The sequence below is a fragment of the Bemisia tabaci genome, chromosome 6 (assembly GCF_918797505.1).
Source record: "Bemisia tabaci chromosome 6, PGI_BMITA_v3".
NCBI classification, from domain to species: domain Eukaryota; kingdom Metazoa; phylum Arthropoda; class Insecta; order Hemiptera; family Aleyrodidae; genus Bemisia; species Bemisia tabaci.
This window is the reverse complement of record NC_092798.1, coordinates 20860654-20884303: the sequence shown is the minus strand read 5'-3', so window position 1 is coordinate 20884303 and position 23650 is coordinate 20860654. Positions and strand designations below refer to the sequence as shown.

At 40.1% G+C, this 23650-nt stretch overlaps 1 protein-coding gene across 3 annotated transcripts in view; it reads left to right on the top strand.

Moving 5' to 3' along the window:
• Positions 1-23650, top strand: part of LOC109042632 (MFS-type efflux pump MSMEG_3705) — a 172104-nt gene that overhangs the window by 132554 nt on the left and 15900 nt on the right. The window contains exons 1-2 of one of the 3 annotated variants that reach the window (XM_019059516.2): positions 324-480; positions 20649-20891. In XM_019059516.2, the coding sequence (XP_018915061.1) occupies positions 20656-20891 (236 nt within the window). In that variant the 5' untranslated portion in view covers positions 324-480; positions 20649-20655. Of the gene's footprint in view, positions 1-323; positions 481-4483; positions 4981-20648; positions 20892-23650 lie in introns of those variants that run through there. The other 2 variants (XM_019059509.2, XM_072301988.1) reach the window with 2 other exon arrangements.

Below are 23650 nucleotides of genomic sequence, written 5' to 3'. Positions count from 1 at the left end.
AAAGAGCCCGAAGACGCCGAGTTCAAAGCGGGTTCAAGTTCAGCATGAGCCCGAGTACGGAACTTGGGACATCGACACGGAACACTGCAATTTGGATCGGCGATTACGCGAGCACCCCCCACCCTCACCCCTCTCCGGGGAAATGGGGAAATACTTTCAGGTCCGACACGCGCCTCCGCCTAGGTCTCTCCCCCCCGCGAAACGAGAAAAAAAACGAAGAAAACAATGGGTCTAGCCATCAGCAACCACTCTGTGCAGCATCGCACCCAAGGTCAAGTTTGCTGGCGGGCTCGGAGACTCGCCTCTCAGCGGACGGGACCAGCTTCAGTCAGTGGCCCAACTCTCAAGCTTCCAGTTCAAGTTTCGACCGCGTCCCTAAGACCGGTGTAGCTTGCTGTGCTCATACTCTAAGTGGTTTTATCTCGCAGTTTTGTGATTTGTTACGCTTTTTTTGGACTATAAAAGGATAAAAATTCAACTGTGAGTATAATTTTCACATTTCTCGGTTTTCACACTTGTACTTGGTAAAACGAAGGGATGCCTATAGAAATACATAGTTTTGATTTTAAGGAATGTTGGAAAAATGCATAACCTGATGGCTTGCATTTTGTACATTATTCAGGTGTATTTTTCAGATAAAACTTTTTCTCGAAAAAATTCATTTTGAAAAAAAAAAAAAAAAAAAAAAAAAAAAAAACGTGGCGAACAAGATAGGTGTCAATTTTTTATTAATTTAATTTATTTGCTATTAAAAACCAGTATAATCAATTTTCTGTACAGAGATTAATAGTGTTGAGTCCAACTGATCAGATCCCTCGCCCGATAAAGCAGTGACCGCGCCATTCTCATTATTATCTCCGTCTTTTGTGTTGCCAATTTAATTTAATTTCCTGGCAATTTAGTCTGGAATTTTAATTTAATCATTGGCAGTTTACATAAATTTGGTTTTTTTTTAGTTTTTAAACTAATTTAAGTGTGGCCGGTCAGTCACGTAAGGGTTTGTTCGCGAATCTCTAATGACTGCTGATGCATTAAATGGATTGATAACTAACGATAGGGGGGTTTTTAGATGTTCCAATGAGAGAGGTTTCGAAAGGATTGGGCTGGATTGTTTTATAAAGAATTTTGGCCCAAATTCACGCATAACCTGAGATGAGCAAGGGTAAGAATTGACCCGGAAAGTTCAAACACAAGCTTATTGCTATCGTGGTATGATTGATTGGATAGCTATCCTAATCACTCTCATATCACAGTGTAAATTAATGGACTGCATATTTCATATCTCGCATTTTCAGTTTGCTTCATGCGCTTTTAAGTATATGTTTGCTTTAAGATCGATTGATCTCACCAGGAAAGACAAATCCTCTCTCATTACTGCAAAAGTTTTTATTCGTTTTTCTCCACTGAATTTTGTGCTATGAATGAGAAGTATATTTTCAAAACCTGCAAAAGGAAATTTTTTGTAATTCATTTTTCATCACAAAACGAAAGAGTTTGCTCCTTGACACATTAGAAACTATTTAGCTTCGAATTTTTGTGGCGCGCCTTCAAAACTCTCGAGATGCAACCCGCCATACGATTTGTAGACAGGAATTGGATCTCTATTGCTGGCATATTAAAATTCATGGTCAATTTTTTAAAGATCAGTTCAAAAGGGATAAGGTGAGAAATTTAAAACTGAGCAAAAACGAGAAAGTCTAATTCAGTTAAAGTGGGAAATTCAAAACAATAAGTGAACACATGAATAAATCCTTGAGTTGAGACGATGGAATATAGGTGATTTTAAGCTCAATTCATCTTTACCTTAATCAATCAAATTATATGGTTGGCTTATGAGTTAATTATACTTTTGACGATGCATTATGTTTATTACGTGAGGTGAAAGTTTTAGAACCTGGTGGGTGCTTGTGATGTAATGAATTTAGAGCACTTGCAGTTTGGTCCATTTTTATTAGATATCAAAATTAATTTATCGAGCATGAAATATTCTCGTGCTTGTCTGTAATTTTGGTTCGAAGTAAAATTTATTATGAAGAGGACTTAGGTTTTTATCTTTCACTTGCAAGATTCAGTACTCCAACCAATGAGAGGTGAGAGGCTGGTAATTTTAAACCAGGAGCACGTTCTGAGATCTCCGCAGGCTAAGATAAGTAAAGAATCGACTTTGGTAAATTCAAATACCACGTGGTTTTGCTTTCACATTCTCTCATTTCGCGCCATTGAGATGCTACTTTTTAAATACAGTATTAGAACTTTTTGATTGTTTTTTCCTCTTTTTAAAACATTAATCCTCCAAGACGATCTTTAATCCCTTCGTAAGACGCTCTGATTTAAACGGACATTAACAGAGTCGGAATTGTAAGATGACAGGTTTAATAAATCGAGTTTGCCTGTCATTTAGAATCAAAGTTTTTGCGCATTCTGTGCGAGGAAAATAATGCTCATGAAAGCCCAGACAGAATGGGTAATCCGTCCAAAACTGTATTTGTAAAAGAGAGAAAAAATAAACGGAGGTAACACTTGACGGAGGAAGTGTGAAGAAGATGACAGAAAGAACCTAAAGTTTTGTTAGTACGGCAAACTTTAAAATAAATATGTGACCCATATGTTCAGATTTCAAAAAAGAAGTGCAAAAAAAGACATCACACGGCAAAGGACTCCTTTAATGGTTTATTTTGCCTTTCTGCAAAGTCACGCTGAACCAGACTGGACTCTCCTTAGCTTCTCTTGGCTCATGATGTAATTTATGAACAATCTCCCCTTTAATACACGCGTCAGTCGGTGCATTTCCTCTTTCATAACCCCGTTAGTTTTGCTACAAAAATTAAATTAAGGCAAAACTTTTGAAACACCGCGATCGAGATACGTGTTTATCTAGTTCTATTATCGAGATACTGCAATGAGAAATCCGTTCATGATCATTCATTAATGCTCCATTTGATCAGCAGTTAAATCAGGATCTAAAGCGGGCATTCCTTACGTCATGGGTGAAAGGTAGACCTAGGGGAAGGGCGGGCCGATCAAGAAAAATGTTTATTCCATTTAACTTTTCAATGTGTTAGCCAGCAATCAACCGCTGAAATGCACACGTGACATCTCGTACCCACTAGATTGTTGCATTTATGACGTCACTTCAGGGATTCCCTTCAGAATCAGGAACCGGTTACCCAACATACATCGTGACGTTGAATCAACATTAAAATGCAAAGGATCATCCAAGATCACGCGTAATCAACATTGTTTCGATGTAAAGGAAGCATGTTGATTAGAGGATGTTTTATACTGTTTGTACTCATGATTGTTTGATTCACGACGAATTGACCATGAGGATTGTATCCATGGTCAATGTTGAATCCACGTTGATCCGAAGTGTATGTTTTACTATGAATTAGCTAGTTCACGAACATTCTTGAAACCATAAACCAAAATTCAACGTGGATTCAATAATGAGGGTTGAAAATGGATTCTATCGTTGCAATGATTCTATCGTTGCAATTCTATGTGGCTTTCAACGGGCAATTAACTTATAAGACTCAATAGTAATGGCTTATTGAATGACCTTAACCAATAAACACCCCACTTTTCCGGAAAGCGATCGAGTATGTAGGTTTACTTTTAAAAACGCTTTGTAAGCCGATGATTGAAATTAATAGTAATTATGTTGTTTCTGAACTAAGCCAAAAAAATTGTGTTCCTTCTGAAGAGGACATATATAATAAAGATCATTAGACAAAAATAGTTCTAAGGTTCCAATAATCAACCTCCATAAAAATTTACAGCCAGCAAAAACCGAGAATAATTGAAGATGCCCACGTTTTGAACCCCAAAAAATGCATTTTCTCACAATATCTTCCCCTCCCCTCTGGAATTCTTATCCAGAGACTCTACTGGCGAGAAATAAAGCATGAACATCCCTTTTGCCACCTTTTCTGTCTGTATCTGCCATTGGTAGATTCCACGCTCTGATTCAACTTCACAGTGCTTTGGTTTGCACAGAATTGAATGCTAATAAACATAAGCACTTACAATGCTCCATCCGGTGGGAATAAGAGGGTATCAATGTTTATTGAACCATCAATGCCTGTATGTGCCTGTGCCGTTTCATAGAATAAACGTGAGGCTGCATGGCTACACTTCCTCCATTGAGCTTTCGCAGAAAGCGAGAATTCCCCCGGCTGATCTTTGGACGCTTTGGGCCGCAGCCACACTGCTCGGTTAACTCTTCGCTCCTCTGGCGTAAAGGCGTAACTCAATTTAAACGTGGGCCTTGCTCTGCATAAAACTCCATGCTTTCCGGGTCTCATCCGGAAAAATGGATACGCCCTTACGTCAGCGGAGTGACGTATTGCGCGGTCTCTTAATCTATTTTTATCAGCTGTTTTGGCGTAATTTCCCCTCGTCGGGTTTTCGTGTCATGTCGATCGCGGGTCAAGTTCAAGAAACCCTTCCCCCAGTGAGACTTTCATCATCGAATGTGTGATAAATGATAACGTGTGCCCGACGTTTGATCAATGAAAGCCATTTGCGGTCTCCGGAATAGATTAATCGAGAATCGAGAGCAGACCGGCTTCTAAGCTGGTGACTAGCATTTTCTTCACGTCGTCAACTCGGGCCTTGTGTCGGTTCCGGCGTCTCTCGCAGCCAGTCGCCGCTTTTCCGCGCTTTCGTCGTGTTTTCAAAGGCGTAGGGTGTGTCTTCTAAAGTCTCGTGTGCGTTGATTTTACCGCCTGTGATCGGAGGATTTTGTCACGTGTGAGCGGACCCTCGTAAAATTGATGATTTGATGATCTGGTGGTCAGTCTCCCGGTTTTCGCATAAAATTTGAATAACTTTTCGGTCTCGCCGTTGTGGAAACCTCGGAAGGTGTGTTCGTTGTGATTTGGAAGTTGCAAAAAATGTGCCACGCTCAGGATTAACATGCTTATGTAATTTCTCGCCCCAATCAACGCGGTGGAATATTTTCTCAAAATGGTTTGTTAGGTGGGTGAAATCAGCTATTTTACTTTCGCAGCAGGTGATTTTTCCTTTTTGATCTGGAATTTTTTGTGTTATTTTTATATTTATGGATTTATCGCAAGAAAAAATTCTGAGTTGGGGGAAAATTGGAAAAACTCGAGTTGTTACGTGAGTCTTATTGTAACAGCTGTATGATTTGAAGCATTTGCAATTTTAGCCTGATTCTATCCGTTACGAGTTCATCCTGTGGCTAAAATTTTTGGAGGATCTCTGTGTAAATATTCAATTAACCGAAGGGCGGAACTCTTAGTTCCGAAAATATCTCACTAGAATTGAAAATCTTATTTGGACCATTATATGTATTTGAAAGCAGTAAAATCTCCAGAAGCGGCGTATGGAGGTTTGCTTTAACGAGAGGTCAAATTAGACCAGAGGTGGTGATACTGAGCCTCATTGCTGTTCAGTTTTCATTTTTAAATATAATCTACAAATCTTGAAACTTCGGGAACAATATTGGGGTTCTCTGTGATGTAACCCACAACATTCTTAGAAAATTATGACACATTTGATTAGAAATAAAGATGAGGCAAATCCGAGATTACTTAGATTTTTACTCCTCTTTCCCACGATTTCATGGATGATATACATGAGTCATATGCTTCCTGATTCGTGTGATTTGATTGCACTTACTTAACAAGCTTATCAAAAATAATGTGCCCACGTAAATGAGCTAGGTCTGCTTATGGGCATTTTTTAATCAATTTTTTAGTGGGTTAATTTGTTCATTCTTGAGACTACATGCATTTCAATAATTAGATCTTATCAAAAATTCTGGAATTACACAATCAACTCAGTTATAAAGCCTCTCTTTTAAATTTTCTCTGAGAATTGAACACTGGGAATGAAATTTGAAAGTTATTAATCGAACAATGACACAGAGGAAACAAAAAACTATCCGATTTCCCACGGCGGCATTTCCTCTTATGAAAAGTATACAGCCGTCGATAATGAATGGTCATGAGGGTAAATATCATGAATTCAAATGAGCGCAAACTCATTGAGCACATTATGGATTCAAGAGTTCATGGTCATTTCTATTAAAGAGAGCATGTGGCCAGCCGTTGACTTATCTCGCTTCACCGGAACAAAGATTCCGTTCCGACGGTAGTGTAGCAATTGACGAGGAACCAGTCTTGATATTCAATTTTTACAAATAGAAAAACTTGCGAGGGATATCTCTGATTGGGATCGTTATAATATTGCTCTCTAGAAGATGAATTAAGAGTGTACTTTCCCCTTTACAAATCGCTGAAGTTTCTTCTAATACGTGGGGGCCGGTCGTTAAAGATACTGCTGATTCAACAGACTTTTATTGAGCAATATTTTCCGTTTGAAATTGTCTTGCAAGTCTGGCAGGTCTGAAAATATAGCCCTTAGAGCTCCAGTCGCTCCTTAGAACAAATGCACTATACGAAAGGGTTGGCAGGTGTATTTCAAGACCGCATCACGTCATCTATGGGTGGCCCATAACATACCCTGAAATATTCTGAAATTTGACATAGCGATTTTCAACTGATTATATTCAAGGCCTATATTTCAGCATTAAACCAATTAAAGCCTCATGATTTTCCGCAAATCCAGAAAAAATTACATCTATCGGGCTCTGATTTGCCTAGCTGTCCAAGCAGTTTTGACCACAGTTCATCATTATTATTCACCAGGGGGTGTCTTCCTGGCTGCTTTACGCCCTCTGAGGTGCGCTTTGCGGTGCCTTGTGAGTTAAGTTTCCAAAATCTGAATAGAGTGGAATCATCTATAGAGATTATCACCTGTCGCTGGCCCCAAAACTCGTGTAAATTAGCTCAATAGAACGCCAGTGCGAACTGTGACAATGAATGAAACTTTAGGCGGTTAGAGAGGATACAGCTATGTTTTGAGTATCTTTTCTTTCTTTTTAAAGAGCTTCATTTGCGTTCGCCCCGTTGTAATTTCATGGCAAACTTGATTAAAACTCCTAATTTTCCTCCAAGATCAGGTCCTTATTAGAGAAAAACTACTGAGAAGAAGTCTGTAAACGCAAGATAATCGATGAAAAGTCAGGGTCTGAGGTCATGGCGTGCGACAATTTGGCCACGGTTCGCGTAATACCTGCACGTTTGGCTTTGTCATGCAATGCACGGTGTAATTACACCCTTAACGCGAGTATGCAAGCCGACTCCTGTGAACCAATCTGGGTACACACTCCTCTCCCTATTCTCATTGAAGTATGTACGAATTATGAAGGCATTTTAATAAAGGAGCATTTCCATGAATTATTCATAGCTTCGCGAACCATTATTCTCAAGTAATTTGCCTTTAAAGTGCGTTGATTCCGCTCATTTTTCCCGCCAGGTGCACCTCAACACCAATGTTGCCATTTTTATGAAATTTCTCTAAGTTTCTTGAAAGGAGCGCATTATATTGGGAAACATTAGTTCAGCAATGGCAACACTGCAGATCTGAGGGTGACCAAAGATAATGGTGCAGGATGTAGAAGGAACTATTAAGTTGGAAGTTGTTTCATCAAACAATTTTTATCTCATCTGTGTCAAGAAAATCGTCAAAGGTATTCTTTGGAAGTGACATACGTCGAGAAACTTTAATCTGAAGTTTTGTTGAAGAAATGTTATTCGCCTCATGTCTTCAAGTCGCTGGTCGTTGGCAAACATAAAACGGAAGCGCCTTCATTTTTTGACTAGGCAACATGGGCAGTCTTCAAGCAGGTTTAATTGCATCAAGGCGCCAACATGGAGCCCGTGTGTCCGCGGTGACAGAGGTATGAATTGGACATCGTGCGATTAATTTAGTAACTGTGAGAAACAGTTCAATTATCTAAACATGTTTTTCGGGTGGGACTAAATACTGGACCGAAAAGTTAGGCAGACACGAGCCTGGAAACAACCGAAATGATTTTACTGGCCCAGAATTGCTGGCATTGAAGGAATTTCTGCTATGCATGAAAAGCGAAGTACCTATACGAAATGTTTCAATGTAATTTAAGAGTGGAAAGTTAATTAATTATCTAAGGACAATGAGTACAAATATGAATCAATTTTAGAACCCTCAGGTGTCGCATAATCGAATTAGCTCTGCTCGATAAGCAGATTTCATTACAGCCGTGATATCATCACTAAATACCAATATAGCAGTCATTAAGAGCCGTGGGAAACGTGAACTCCAAATATAATGGAACCTTCTTTCGAGTTCATTGAAATCACAAAATTTATTCACGGATTTTTTTCCTTTTTTAGTCAATGAAGCAAGCCACAGGGGAAATTGCTCAGAAAGGGAAGAAAAAGATTTAATTAATTAAAACGGCTTTTTTTTACCAAAACTCAGTGCCCAGTATAATTTGACCAAAATAACTCAAATCAATTGAAATTTTATGTTTTTTGATCGCGCATGATCGCCTTACTTGTAGTGAATGTCTTACAAATAAACTCTCTCTCATTAAATTCTATTCCACTCGTGAATTTATTTCTCTAAAAATAAACCGAGGAGCAAATTAATGCTCGAAATTTCTTACGCTTATTTTGTCCCTTACGTATATTGATTTATTGTCTGTAGTTAAATTGTTTCGTTATATTTGGAAGAATGAGGTGTTTTCGGACATAGTTTTCTAAAAACATAACATTAATGATATTTTCAGTAGTTTCAATATTCAATGACAAAAGAACGAGATGAATAAAAGAAATAAAAGGGAGCCAATGCGATCACCCCCCCCCCCCCTAAATGTCCCGAAGACAATGGCTATTTCAAGGAAAGAAAAATAGATACTCGCAGCAATCCGACAAAATTAAGTGGCGCTCGCATCCGTAGAATTCGATCCATTCGGAACTGGTTTTGCCAATGCTCGGGTCCACAACCGAATCCCGGCCGTATGACGTCATCAATGATGGTCCGTATCTCTATATCCTTTATCTTCCTTGTGTTTCCGCTCCCGTGCTTCCATTGGTCCACCGCGGGGAAGGCGGGGCGGGGGAGTGGTGGCGAGTTGGGGAGCGCAAGGGCATAGTATCCTTGACAGTGAATTCGAGTTTGGAACATAACCTCTGATCCGAACAGCTAGGAACCGGCTCGATCAGCTGGCCGACCCACGTTTGGGCCCGAGGTGACGCAATCCCATTCCGAGTTCGAAGATGAGTGATCATCTAGGTCTCAAACGCGGTCACAAAAAAGAGTTTTCCCACGTCCTTTTTCGTCGGTTTCATCGCGAGAGAGCGAGTCGCTGCCGTGCTAAGGAAGAACGCCGTATGAGCCTTCAGACGTTGCCAAGTTTCCTCCGATAAAAACCAAATTTACTGGGAATTTGCGATTAGACTGTTGATTTCTATGTAAAAGTTTGCGAGAAACACGATGGTGCCACTGGTTTCCTCTGAAATCAACTCTCAAGCTCAAAAAAAGCTCTCAAGTTGAGGCCAAAATGGAGGGGATATCCCACACCATCCTGAGAGTCCACCTCTACATCAAGACGAACTCTCCATGCAAAGATAGGGAGCAAATACATTGACAGGGTTGCCACTTTATTTGGGGACTCTAAAACTGAAAACACGGCATCACTGCTAATGTATTTGCTCCCTATCTTTGCATGGAGAGTTTGCCTTGTTGTAGAGGTGGACTCTCAGGATAGCGTGGGATATCCCCTCCATTTTGGCCTCAACTTGAGAACTTTTTTTGAGCTTGGAGTTGATTTCACATATCATGGGCACCATCGTCTTTCTCGCGAACTTTTACAAAAGAATCAATACCTAGTCAAATCGCTATTTCCTCACGCATGCAACATCTCCATTACGAATGTTATTTTCGACAACTTTCAGACAATTTTATATGCAATTTAATCTAAAATATCTGAAAATTTCAAGAAAATATACGCATAAATGTTGTCAAAAATACATGTTTTATCAGAGGAAATTTGGCAACTCTCGAATTTTCATACGGCGTTCTTCCTTACACGGCAGACTGCCGGGCGAAACGGACAGCGTTCTTGAGGTTTTAATGATTTTGAAGTCGCATCGCAAAATTAGGCATTTAATTGCTTCGGCCGTGGGCCCAGCCTGATCCATTGGCCTAGACACTGAGAGTGTGACCGCCTGAAGTTAATTAAAATTCAAGAGTAGCTCATGCAGCATCTAATCTAAAGTTCTAGACACCGTGGTTGTTGTGTGTAGAACTTGCTTCCTGGAGATGATGAAACTTTATGCTTGAGCAGAATGTACGGTCTGGTATTCGGAGGAAAAACGTGTAAAGTTTTAAGGCAGTTTTGGGAGAATATCATTGGCTGAAGTTCGAAACAACGTATATTTGTTTGCGACGTTGTAGACTCCTAGTCATACGTTATTTTTCCTTTGGAAAACTAAAAAACTTCATTACTTGAGAGCCTCCTTGATTTTTCCTGTCCCAGAAAATATTTCAACACGGACAACCGTTTATACTTTACGACACTCTTTCACCTTAAAAACTTCTGGTGCGACGTTAACTTTTCCCTATTCCAAGATGATACCAACTAAAAGATGAAAAATTAGTTGCATTCACTACAAAGTTTCTGCTATATGTTCCCCAACAAAAATTTACCATGTATAAATGACGATTGCGTAATTTTATTCTTAATTCATCAATTGTATAGGAGCCTAATTCTACCGTGTACCAAAAGTGTGAGGCGCGAGATCTTATTTGCACTATTTTACGCTAACTGTCACGCAAATATTTTCCGAACCCAGAATGAAATCACAAATGATGCGATTTTACTCGAGCATGCCCCATTCAGATTTAAGTTCACTTAATAACCAATCCGATTACCTCAACTAATCCTCAAGAAACGGACCCACGCCTATCCCATGGTTTCTGCTAGCTTTAAATGAAACCATCAAGTAAAAGCTGCTGCGGCGAATAAATCACTAAGAAAGGTGTGGCTGTGGGAGCCTGCTGCATGTGCTGATGGTATGCTCGATCATAGTCGATTTTCCATTTTTCTCTCATGCAGCGTTCAAAAGGTTATCCACATTCTCGCCATATCCGTTTCTTATCATCGCGGATTTTCGTCCAGTTCGGAAAATTTAATCCGCGGAGAAAATTTCACAATAGCCAACGCCTTTAATGCGGACCTACATTAGATGCCAGGTTGCGCAAGTGTATTAATTTAAATTGCAAAGGTCTTGAGTGTCCGAAGTCACGCGGAAAATCGTCAGGTGCGGGAAAATGAATCATCATCAGCACACATACGATCACACAAGCGCATCATAGACACGCAGGCGGATATTATCGCTTTGATTTCAATAAATCGCCTGAGTAAATCGACTCCGCCCCTTGATAGATCTTCCCGAGTCCTCCTCTGCCCTGCTGATGAAGAACATTGTATGCACTTTCGGACGTTGCCAAATTTCCGTAGCTAAAACATACAATTTTTGCCGACTCGTGAATCTTTTTCTTCCAATTTTTCAGCTAATTGTTTTCGCACTTGCGCCTCCGAAGGTTGCTAAATTTCCGTGGATAAAAAACAAATATTTTGCTGGTACCTGTGAATATCTGTCTTCTAATTTTACAGATTATTTTGTTTGCACTTTGATCTGAAGTCTTCGTTTACGAGGGAACGTATCGTGTTTTGTTTGCGCTGTTCGAATTTGTCTGAAAATTACGGTCTTCTTTCATTAGATTAATATAAAAAAAATTATTAGAAAGTTCAGCCTGTAAAAAAATAGGTTACTTATGGAAATTTGAAGTAGTTTAAAGTAACTTTTTTTGTGACCCACCAGTAATTTCGTTCGAGTTTTTCAAAACTTAATATGCAATGGCTACTCCGGGATTCACTTCCATCGTCAGGTACGAAAAGAATATAATAATATATAAAACTAATGGTTAGGAATTTGTAGCGAGACGTGAAACGCATCATAGTTTATTTCGTCTCCTTGAAATATTTGGACGAAAATTATCAGTAAGTCGCAGAAAAATTTACTTCTCAAACCAGGTAACTTTAACTTCAACAGGCGACTAAAGTTACAGAATGGTTCTGTCATGTCAAATAAAATGTAAGTCAGTAATACTGAAACGGCACAATCGAGATACGCTTATTCGTGCGAGAGACGACGAAGTAGTATCTAAAAATTTCAAGAAAATTGTTTGCAATGTTGCATCCTAAAAAATGAACATTCCATCGTGAGGAAGTTTGGCAATATTCGACTGTTCATACGGCGTTCTTCTTCAGCACGGTAATTCTTAGTTATTGCTCAAGAAGTAGGAGAATCTTTTGCCCCCGCTCCCGTCTGCCCAACTGAATTACCTTATAGGTAAAGTGATGAGGTGCACAAGTCGTATGCTCTTCAAGATATCTACACGGATTCAGTCGTTATAAATTTTAAATGCGCCATGAATAACAATAGCATCGTGAGCTGCATAATCAAGCGCAGGCTCAGTTTGTGTACTTTTGAGGCATGCTCCTGTCGCACTTGATTGCTGACAGCCGGTGGCAAGAGTCCAGTCCTCGGAAATTTCAAAGTCTTGTCGATTTTAAGTTTATAATACTTGGTAGCGTGTCTGGAATTGGCATCTAGCATGCGTTCTCTCGCAATTTGCCAAGACCGTCAATTTGTTCTGAAAGAGGCTGGGTTTGAAAACGTGTCATGATCCTTTTCAATCTCACTGGGAAAAAAAACCCATTGGATCTAGAGTCCAGACTCTTATAAACATCGACAAGAAAAAATACTCTTGATTCAATCAGATTTAAGCTTAAATCAAGAACCAAGCCTCTTAATTTGAGCGGATTTCCTTTTGATTTAAGCTTAAATCTGATTGAATCAAGAGTCCTTTTTCTTGTCAATGTTTTAAAGAGTCTGGACTCTAGATCCAATGTGTTTTTTTTTTCCAGTGCTGAGCGAGGTTTGCAAATTGTTCCACAACGACGAGTTGTTCCGCTTTTTGGTGCATCTCGTCGGCTAATTGATAGTGAATTCACAAATACTTGCACTTCGATTTATGTGGTCACGAGGGTGTTTAATTATTTTGTGAAAAAATTCAACTAAAGTCGTAATCCCCAAAAATGCGTCTGTTTGTTTTTCATGCCTTGTCTATTATGTATTCCAAGATATAAAGTTGTGCAAACGACATACATTGCAACAGATGAGTGATTCACTCGTAATGCAGTATAAACTAAGTCTGTGTACTTGCCTACTTGCCGACAACAAATTAACGTGGGAATTTGCTTTGGTTGACGACATCTTCGTCTACTACCCTAGTTTTGCCTCCAACTATCAAGATCTATTTTTCATAACCTTTGGAATCGCACATAGACACATTCACGGACGCATTCAAGGGAAATATTAACGCAATTTCACAAAAAATTGGCAAAAGCACAGTAAAGCCAGTAATTTGTAGAAGTTGTGTGTAAACCCGTGTAATATGTATAGCTAACACTTTTCAGCTGAGTTCACGTAAGCCACTCTTCCTTCTCTCTAGACTAGAACTTACATGACTTTTCAGGACCTAACTTTGGCGTGATTTTAATATCCAGCGTTGTGATAAACCTTTTATAAATCATTACACCCCTCAGTTACCCCTGCTGGTAAGTTAGGATTCTCATTCAGTCTAAGAACTTTCTTATAAGCTTAGGAGTTAATTTCAGAAAAGATTAGTGACATCATCGTGTTCCTTGTGTTTTAAAAGTAAACAACAAAGCTTATCAAAAGCCTCCGCTGCATGAATAACTTCATTAAATAAGAAGTATGACAAATGGACGAAAATCTACGATTAGGAACTACAATTTCTGACTCAACCGGGAAAACACATATGTGCATAGGGAAACTAAGGGTACACGCGTTACTTCTAATTTAGCCAGGAATTTTGTAGCTCCTATTTGCAAAATGTGGTTCAGATCTAAAAAAACACGATTTTCTGAAAAATTTCGGTCCGATGACAGAAGTTTTTTCTATGCCTAACAAAGGCAGCAGGTCCATGGTGACGTCCCGGAGAAATAGAAAAAAGGACGAAGACACGCGCTGGGATTCCTATTACATCGCGAGCGCGAACCGCGGTGATGTCAGCGGCGTAATCGCATCGCGACGTCGTCGCGGCGCGACGCGACACGGGGCAAAGAGTAAGAAGAACAGGAGAGAAACACTGACCCGGGTAATAAGAATGTTAAGGACACGAGATTCAGAGATGTTTGGAGGCTAATTGGCCCAGAATAGAATTGTTGTAGAAGTAGTGAAAAGAGTGAGATAACCTGTGCGTCTGCGTCTGGTCATTTTGACGCTGATCACCATAATCAGTTGTCGAATCGCTTGAAAAACCGATCCTAGCCGTGGGAATCTCGCTAGACGCCGACATAGATCTGGCGCGCGCGATCAGCTGATCGGCTGATGATGACCAGGCTCCGACATCTGGGTCAACCACTTACCGCGGCCAAGGAAAAGAAAACGGATAGACTGATTAAAAAATGACTGGACATCGGGTTTGTTGATTTCTTGGCGTTTCTATGAGAGTGGTAAATCTAAAAAGTAAGGATATGACATTTAATAGGGTGAATTTTAATATCTAACACTGATGCATAAAAATAGCCTCAAATGTCAGTTTTTTTTTATATATACAAATTTTTCTAAAGGTAATACTGAAATAAGTCGAAGGGTTGGCACACTTCAAGCTGGAGACTTTGGAAGTTTCAGGGATTAATCAGGCATCGAATTTTCTGGGTAAAATCTGTTTTGGCGGACCCACCCGCAATAGTGCCATGAATTTTTTAATGAATAATTTATTTTTCACGAATACTGGGATCCAAACTCGGGACCCATTATCTCGAGGTCAGATGCGCTGACCATTAATTTACAATTAGATGAACACTGTTTTCTATCAGCATGGCATCTTGGATCGAGTGAACGAGGGAAACATAGGTACATTATGGTATTTTTATGAGCTCCAATAATTTTTTACTTAGAAAAGGGATTTTGGAGGGGGAACGAATCCTATATACGCACATAAGGGTTTGATACCTCCTTAATTTTCCTCAAAAACCACATCTTACATCTCATCGTTATGTGCTATGGTTCTAAGGGGAACGTCCGATGTCCATGTTTGCCCGTTACTATTACGTCACTGCAAAAGGCGAGGGCCAAAAATTGGAAAGATTTGCCCTCCTTTAGCATTTTCCACTCCAGAATTTAAGTTCTGTCAATTCAACAGGGATCTCTTTTACCCGAGACCAAAATAAAATTCGCTCAAATGTATGTGGATATGCAAGTGCCAGTTGAAACGCTGCATATCCGCTGTTCGTATCCTTAGCCAAGTCCTCGCGAATCTCGCCGTGCATGGTTGCCAGGTTGATGGAAATTGCACAATAATTCCGCTATTTCAATTGATAACTCGAGAGCGTGGATATTTGCAATGAGATCTTGTTGGTAGGTGCTCGACCCCCGCTCGTCGCGCTGCGCAGTTCGCTCGTCGTAACTCGTAAACCAGATTCTTACTCGAGAGCAGTTTATGAATGAACTGATTATATTACGTAAGTCTTAATTTTCCCCCACGCGCGCGTCCGAGATTCCATCGCTCTAAGTCACAGTCACTCCATGGAAAAAAAAAGATCAGTGTCAATTAAATTATTTCTCATCATTTCTTCTTTTGAAATGAACCACTAGCTTTTCTACTAGCTTTTTCGAAAAAAGCTTGGGTTATATATTTTCGTCAAAAAAATCTCACGTCGCATTTTGTTCCGATTCGTGCTATAGACCGTATTCGACAGTGGCTCGATGTATAGTTTGGTTCAAAACAATAGAACATAACCTCAAAAAAAAAAATTTTAGGATTTCATTTGGAAAAGCTAAAAATGAGAAAATTTTTAACAATTACAGTTTTCATTGGCATTTGGTGCTCGCAAGAATAAAAAACCTATCACAAAAGATCCGTTCACTCAAATTTCTAAATTGACTTTTGAGGCTATGTTTACATGTTGAACCAATTGATATCGATACAGTCTCACCTGTTTGATGTATCGAATACGATCTTTCGCTTTTAAACAACCCGAGTGAAATTAATGTACCTTTTTTGTGGAGTGAACGTGAACATTGCCTTTCTAAGGAGCTAATTTCACTTCAAATTCAAACCTTAATTTCGTTTGGAAGTCATATATCGATGGCTAGGCTGCTCTGATGGTAAAACAACGAAAGTACTTTTTGAGGTTAAACAAATCGAGAACTTCTTCGATATGCTCATAGATTCTTGTAAAAAAAAAAAAAAAAAAATACGCCCTATTCCAGTTCAGCGATTACTTGAACTTAACTCCAGCCCTGATGGCAATCTTCGATCCTTGAATACTCTTGGAGACTTCAACGCTGAGTAGGAAAATAAGAGACTCTAGAGCGTGGTTTCCTTTGGCGATAGTTTCAAATTTTGATTTCTACCAGCGGGCTGATTATTGAAATTGATAGACAGCGTGATGGACAAAAAAATAACGAGAAAATGGGGCAATCCTATTGGTGGAAACGGGTGGTTGCAATGAACTATTAAGGAGGTAAGAAATGGACTAAATATGACGTTTACACGTTAGAGATCTTATAATTAGTTCATCATTTCCCCCTCAGTCTATAACAGAAGTATGATAGGAAGTATGCAACTTCGCAAACGGAAATATACGTGATTTCGCACTTTGGCCATCTGTATATGATGCAAAAACGAACACCTAAGAACCCCAAGAGAGAAATGTGAAGTCGCAAGTCGACTTTTGAAAATCTGGCAAACTCTGTTTCTTGCGTTTTGCGGCAAGCCGCAACTGTAACTGGTTTGGATAATAAACGCGCATTAAGGAAGAACTTCAGCTTAGTTAAGGGCACAAGAGACATTCACGTGCGTGCAGTGCGAGCTACTGGTTTTTTGAAGGAACTTACACGCGTATAATCTCGTTAAAAAATCATAAAAACTTTCGAATTTTCGCCGGCGAAATTGAAACGCGTCGCGGCGGGTTATTTTCGCTTCAAGACTGGCGGCTAAACCGTTCACACGGAAGTATTTATCCCAGATTTGTTTTTTGCTTCCCATGCCCCCATGCGATCTCGTTAACTCCTTAACTGGTGACAAATAAATCGAGTCGATAATTGAGGTGTGTTTTTGGATTGCCTTAAAGAGCAGATACTGCTATGTCTGTACTGGAGACAACTTATTTGTGTGCAGTTTTTAGGGTATTTGCAATGTGAACATTTTTTAGACGTACATCGAAGGATTTAATTAGGAGCGAAGAAGCTTGTTTCCTTCCGTCTCACATATATCTCTGTTCTAAGTTAAAGTCTTTAAGTTCCTTTTCATTGAACACCGTCTGTACAGGGTGATTCAGGGCTATTAATGGTCAGACTGCAGGAGCCGAAACACCCCTCCTAAACCCCCTATTTAAATTGGGATTTTGATTTTTTTTTTTAGATCATTTATGAATTAAGGCATAAAAGTACAGGACAGTACACATTCTCATGAGATTTGGTTCACAACCGTTGCCAAAATTCAGGAAAAACTATTTACTTTTCGAATTTTTTTTTGGCGGGGGGGGGGGGGCGTAGCTCCAACTGGGGGCACTTTTAGGAAAAACTTTATAGAACAAAAAAGTCTTATTTTGAGCCACAGAACACGCTCTTATAGTCTGGCCGTTTAACCCTGGATCACCCTGTATATTTATTCTGACTTGAGTCCCGAGATCCATAAGATTACGTCCATAAAAGGGCTCATGTCAAATTTGATATAGTTCCTTTTGATTTACATGCGTCCATACGATAGTATAAAGATAAAAATGACGCGCCTCGAGTCAATAGGGCCGCCGAGCTAACTTGTTAAAGGGTTTATGGAGGAATGTTAGAAGGGGCGGGTTCTTTGACTGCGGGTAATGGCAAGGCGCTCATGCGGACACTTCGGATGTCTGCGACAGGGTTCTCACGAGTGTCATTCGGCGAGGCATCCTTTATGACCTCCAGCCCCAGCCCCAGTCTCGATAATGGAGTCGAATTACCCGAAGGTGTAAATTTTATATCCGGCGATTCCCGTGATTCCCACCTGGACATTGGTCCCGCACTCGCGGTGTTGTCCGATTTTTTCCGGTGTCGGAGCTTTGGTTCGAAGCTGCCCCGCTTGCTTGCTCACCTTCTAGAGGCACAGCATGCTTTGTGACAACGCGATTGATCTGCCATTATGCACTGAAAAAAAAAAAAAAAAAAAAAAAAAAAAAAAAAAAAAAAAAAAAAACCACATTGGATCTATAGTCCAGATTTCTTGAAAACATTGACAAGAAAAAGGACTCTTGATTCAATCAGATTTAAGCTTAAATCAAAAGGAAATTCGCTTAAGTTAAGAGGCTTGGTTCTTGATTTAAGCTAGATTCTGATTGAATCAAGAGTACTTTTTCTTGTCGATGTTTTTAAGAGTCTGGACTCTAGATCCAACGTGTTTTTTTTCCCAGTGTGAGAAAGGATCGATCTACTAACAATCGATTCTTCAGAATAGCCTCAAATGGGGAAATATCGATAGTCGATTATTCACGCCTTGCCTCTAATACCTTCATCTCCAGAGATGATATGTTTCGGAAAACAAAAATGAACGAACAGACGTTAGGGTTGGATGATACTGACAACGCTAGAATAGGTTCACGTCTCTGATTCCGCGAACAGATTTTAATTCATCAATGTTAATACCTCAAAAAATTCAAATTTTACGAGAGGAGGCAAAAACTTTCTCTTAATCCTGCTTAATTTGTTAGTTTGCACTGAATTTACGATGAGAAAATTTACCTTTGGACACGTTAGATTTTTTAATGAAATAGCTCAAATGAATAATTTTTGTTTTCAAAAACAGAGCGACTTCCGAACTTTTTGCATAAATATTACACAAACGATGGAATTCTTCTACACAAAGAGTATCGCATGAGATCCATTATTTTTACATCATGGACATGTTATAATAGGACATGTCACTGGATTAATCATTTTTGCGAAAACGCTCATTTCTGAACATTCTTCGTCATCTTGATTTGATATTGAAATCTGAAGATTGGCAGTGACGTTTTTTGTGTCAGTAGGTTAGCTGCCTTTTTGGGCCCCACGAGTTCCATATTTCGACATGTCCGTGCCCACCTTATATGTTTAGGTACTAGTCCTCAGTACCTCTGTTGAAATTTTTATTGAGTCAACCAAGGTACCTAAGTGCTCCAGACGTCTGACCCTAACTCCGGCAGCTGGACCTCAAGTTTCCAGATGCACGTTCTGAAAAATTCACAGATCCACAAGACCTGATCCTCGAGTCCCACGCACAGAGTTTTTTCCCGTGTTGTGTTCCAAATTAAAAAGTTTCTATCCATCTTCAAGTGGCCAGCGGCTCATTTTCTGTCTCTGTCTCTGGCATCAGCTTTGAACACGGAGAAAAAACCCTCGTGCGTGGGACCCGAAGTTTAGGTCATAGGGATCCCTGAAGTTTTCAGATTGAGCATCTGAACACTTTAAGGTCTAGCTGCCGAAGTTCAGGTCTGACATCTGAAACTTCAGTTCTTATATCTGAAGTACTTCGGTTTCCACATCCGAAAAACTTCGGTTCTCACATCTGAAGTACTTCAGATTTAAGAACTGAAGTTTCAGATGTCAGACCTGAACTTCGGCAGCTAGACCTTAAGTGTTCAGACGCTCAATCCAAAAACTTCAGAGATCCATATGACCTAAACTTTGGGTCCCACGCACGAAGTTTTTTTCTCCGTGAAGATCCTTGATCAGCGGGCAAGGATATCCGTAATTACATTGCCACAACGGCAACGCGGTAGTAATTGGCAGTGGACAGTGGCATTACTCGGGGCGATGCCCGGGCGGCCGCGGGCTCCTCTGTCCGCGCCGAAGGGCCCCGAGACGATGCGGGGGTGGGAGGCCGCTCAAGAAGCTCCCTGGTTCCCACGCACTCGCCCGGACTCCGACTCGGCTAATTTCTGCACCTTCAAGGTCCGGTCCGGTCCCGGCCAACGTCTGTCTTCCCTTCTCCCGAGCCCGAGTCGTTGTTTCCGACCGAAACCGCCGTTTGATGCACTCCCGAGTCAAGCCCCGCAGCTTTTAATTAGTGGTTGCCGGGAGCCGCCTCTCCCACGAGCCTCGCCGAAGTTTATGCAACCTCGGTGCATCTTCTAAGGATCGGCTGCATGCAGGATTCTCAATGAATTCGATATCTTGATGATTGGTTGTAATCATCATTTGCAACAAAGTTGCAGTTTTTTTGTCAATAACATTTCGTCTAAAAGTCCACGCAAAATAAGTTTACGCAATTTTAGACTGTAGCAAAAGATCCGCCATCTTGATTCTTGCATTCAGTTTCCATGCTAAAATGACGTCAGTCGATCTTCTGCCGCAGTCTAAAAGTGCATAAACTCATTTGGCGTGGACTCTTGGAATGGGTTATAGTTTGACCGAATTTAAAGAAGGCTTAGTCACATCAAGAATTTAAGATGAAACCGAGAATAAGATTTTGGAACTTTATTTCCTTTCCTGAGTTTTCTTTTTGAGTAAAAGTTCTATTCTAATTCTGTAACAGTGGATCTGTATTGCGGGCATATTATCATATTATCATCTTTACTATATAATATCTGTTAACTCCAGTGTGTGTTTCTAACCAAGTGTTTCCCAACTTGCTTTCACCTATTAATTTTTCTATCTGATTTGAATTTGTTGCAGATTCAAAATGATGCCTGTACTGAAGAAGTTAAGTTTCCTGTACAATCCGTATGTGCTTACGGTGCTTACTCTCGGATACCTGACGTCCGAGATGGGTCACTTCATGATCGGAGTGACAAGTAAGGCCACCGCCACAGACACGCATTACGGAGACATTGCTTGTCAGTACAATATGAGCGATTCATTTCAAGAATTCAACTTCACCCTCTTCTCCAACTGCGATGCTGCCAAGACCGAGGAAGCGTAAGTACTTTTTATACAGTTTTAAAGTCTATTCCCAAAAATTGTCTAGAGTGGTGCAGCTCATTTAAACAATTCAAGATGAAGAATTTAAAAAAAAAAATATTATATTATTTCCCAAAAAATGTAAAATCAGGCGTCCTATTTCCACTTATAAGGTAATCCATCTGTAGAGAATACCAATTTGTCTCCAAACAAAGTTTTTTTTTTTTTTCATTTTTAGTCAGCTATAAACAGAGGTTTGATTCCTGTAATCTTCTCATGAGGACCAAATAAAGGAGACATTTCCATCTTTTTTGATGACAGCATTTATTTGTTGTAATATGACAACAGGATATTTCGTAAAATTTGAATTTTACAACTCATCATTTTAAATTCTTTGAATTAACTCCATCTCTATTTCAATGATCACGAGGAAATTCTTCATTAAAAAATTAGATCTTTCATCAATCGAATGCAGTCGAATAGAAATTTCAATACGATGTCGCTTGTCAAATGCAGTTGGTACACCGTAAAAAACTCTCTTGGGTCCAGAGTCCAGAATCTTAAAAAAATTGACAAGGAAAATTACGCTTTTTCAATCGGTTTTTTCCTTGAATCGAGAGCCAAGCTTCTTAATTACTAAGCCAATTTCCTTCTGATTCAAGCAAAAATTCGATTGAACCAAGAGTATTTTCTCTTGTCAATTTTTTTCGAATCTGAACTCAGGACCCGATAGACCTTTTCCCCATGTATTACTGGTTTGCATACCACAATTCAATCGAGCTCCAGTGTATACAATAGCCAAGTCTAGAGGGACGGAAGTACACGCGACGGGAGTTCAAGAGAAGTGAGCGGGTCATGGCCCCGTCGTTACAATGCCAACCGGTCCGAACACCCACCACGAAAACGCGCTGATGATTTTCCTCTCGAAAAAGCGTCGTTTGTGATGACTGGTGAGAAAATCAGATAAAACGGGCGGGAAGGATCCACGCGAAACCGTTGGCAGATCGAGCGAGGTCCACAATTATTTCATAGACGAAGCTATGAGCTTGCCGGCAACTCTGAGTCAAAGAGCGCAAGTTCACGCTCATAACTAGGCTAATACGCCAATGGGCAGGCTGCTAGCCGGCGCGGCGTCGCGACGCGTCGCGTCGGGTCGGGTCGGGACTAATTAGGAATGTCGAGTGTCTTCGATTGTCCAGTGTCGACCCCCAAGTGACCGCACTTCATCCTTGCCTTGGATCCGAACTTACTCCTCGGTCGCGCTCTGAATACCCCGTTGCCAGAATCGAATTCACAGACTCGTGAAAGAATTTTCGTTCCTGATCGGGCTTGGCGTCGGAGTACGGTCCAATGGTCTCGAAATAGTCTTTGGAGTCAAAAGGGTCAATGCAGAGAGGGAACTGCTGTGCTTTTGATGGTCTCTGATTGGTTCACTAGGGCCCTCAGGGCCAAAAGTAAACAAATTTGACCTACACGGAGAAAAAACCTCGTGCGTGGGACCCGAAGTTTAGGTCATATAGATCTCCTGAAGTTTTCGGATTGAGCATCTGAACACTTTAGGTCTAGCTGTCAAGGTTCGAATCACACATCTGAAACTTCAGTTCTTACATCTGAAGTACTTCAGATGTGAGAACCGAAGTTTTCCGGATAAGAGAACCGAAGTACTTCAGATGTAAGAACTGAAGTTTCAGATGTGCGATCCAAACCTCAGCAGCTGGACCTAAAGTGTTCAGATGCTCAATCCGAAAACTTCAGAGATCCATATGACCAAAACTTCGGGTCCCACGCACGAAGTTTTTTTCTCCGTGTAGGAGAATGTGTATTTTTATGAGTGGAGAAGAATGACACCTGAAGGAAAAGAGTAGATTCGCGACGGAAATATTCGTCAAAGTTTGTTTAGAACTCATTTCAGAAGTTGCGACTTAAAAACGCCAGATCCATCGTAAAACTCAATCACCAAGAGCAAATTTGATAAGGATACCACTATTTCATCACGTAGGAGCCCCTTTTGCCTATCTTCTCAAATGAAGGCAAACCGACGAGTCTTAAACTCTTCTCCAGTTGGCTGGACCTCATTGAGCTGAAAAACCGATAGCCAATGAGGTGATGACGCATGCCACTATTTCAGTATGTGTGATTTTCTTTTGCCTACCCTGATCAATGAAGACGAAACTGTTATTCTAACTGTTTAGTAAGCTAGAGATCATAATGGGGGAAATGAAGTATAAGTGCATTAACAACTTGGTCCATTTGCCCGGAAGGAGAAAGGAAAAAATTGGTCTGTCATTTGCTAAACAAGTCATTTGCACATTGCCAAATATTTACGTAGTAATTTTTCCAAAAGCGTAAACTGAATAGCGAACCATATTTGTTTAGTGCAATTGACCATCTACTGAGGCATTTGACTTTAAAATCTGATTCGACCGTTAGCTTGCGACGTATCAACCATTGTATCGTTTTTAGAGAATTTCGTTCTTCACCCCCGTCTGTTAAAAAGTAAACTGATACTATTCTATTGGCACGAAAATTGGTCAGTCCGGTTTTACTGCACATCTCATTTTCTCATTCCAAGAAGGGTCACTGTCTAATTTTTGTGCTCGTACATTCATGAGTTATTCCTCACTCTCGAAATGTTTGAAAAATAACCTGCAACGAACTCTTTCGAAGAAAATTAAATTCCTATTATTATCATTGTTAATGTTCTCAATATAAATCCACCACACGCCACTCGCGACATACGATGTACGTAACGAGGAAACATTGTTTATTATTATATT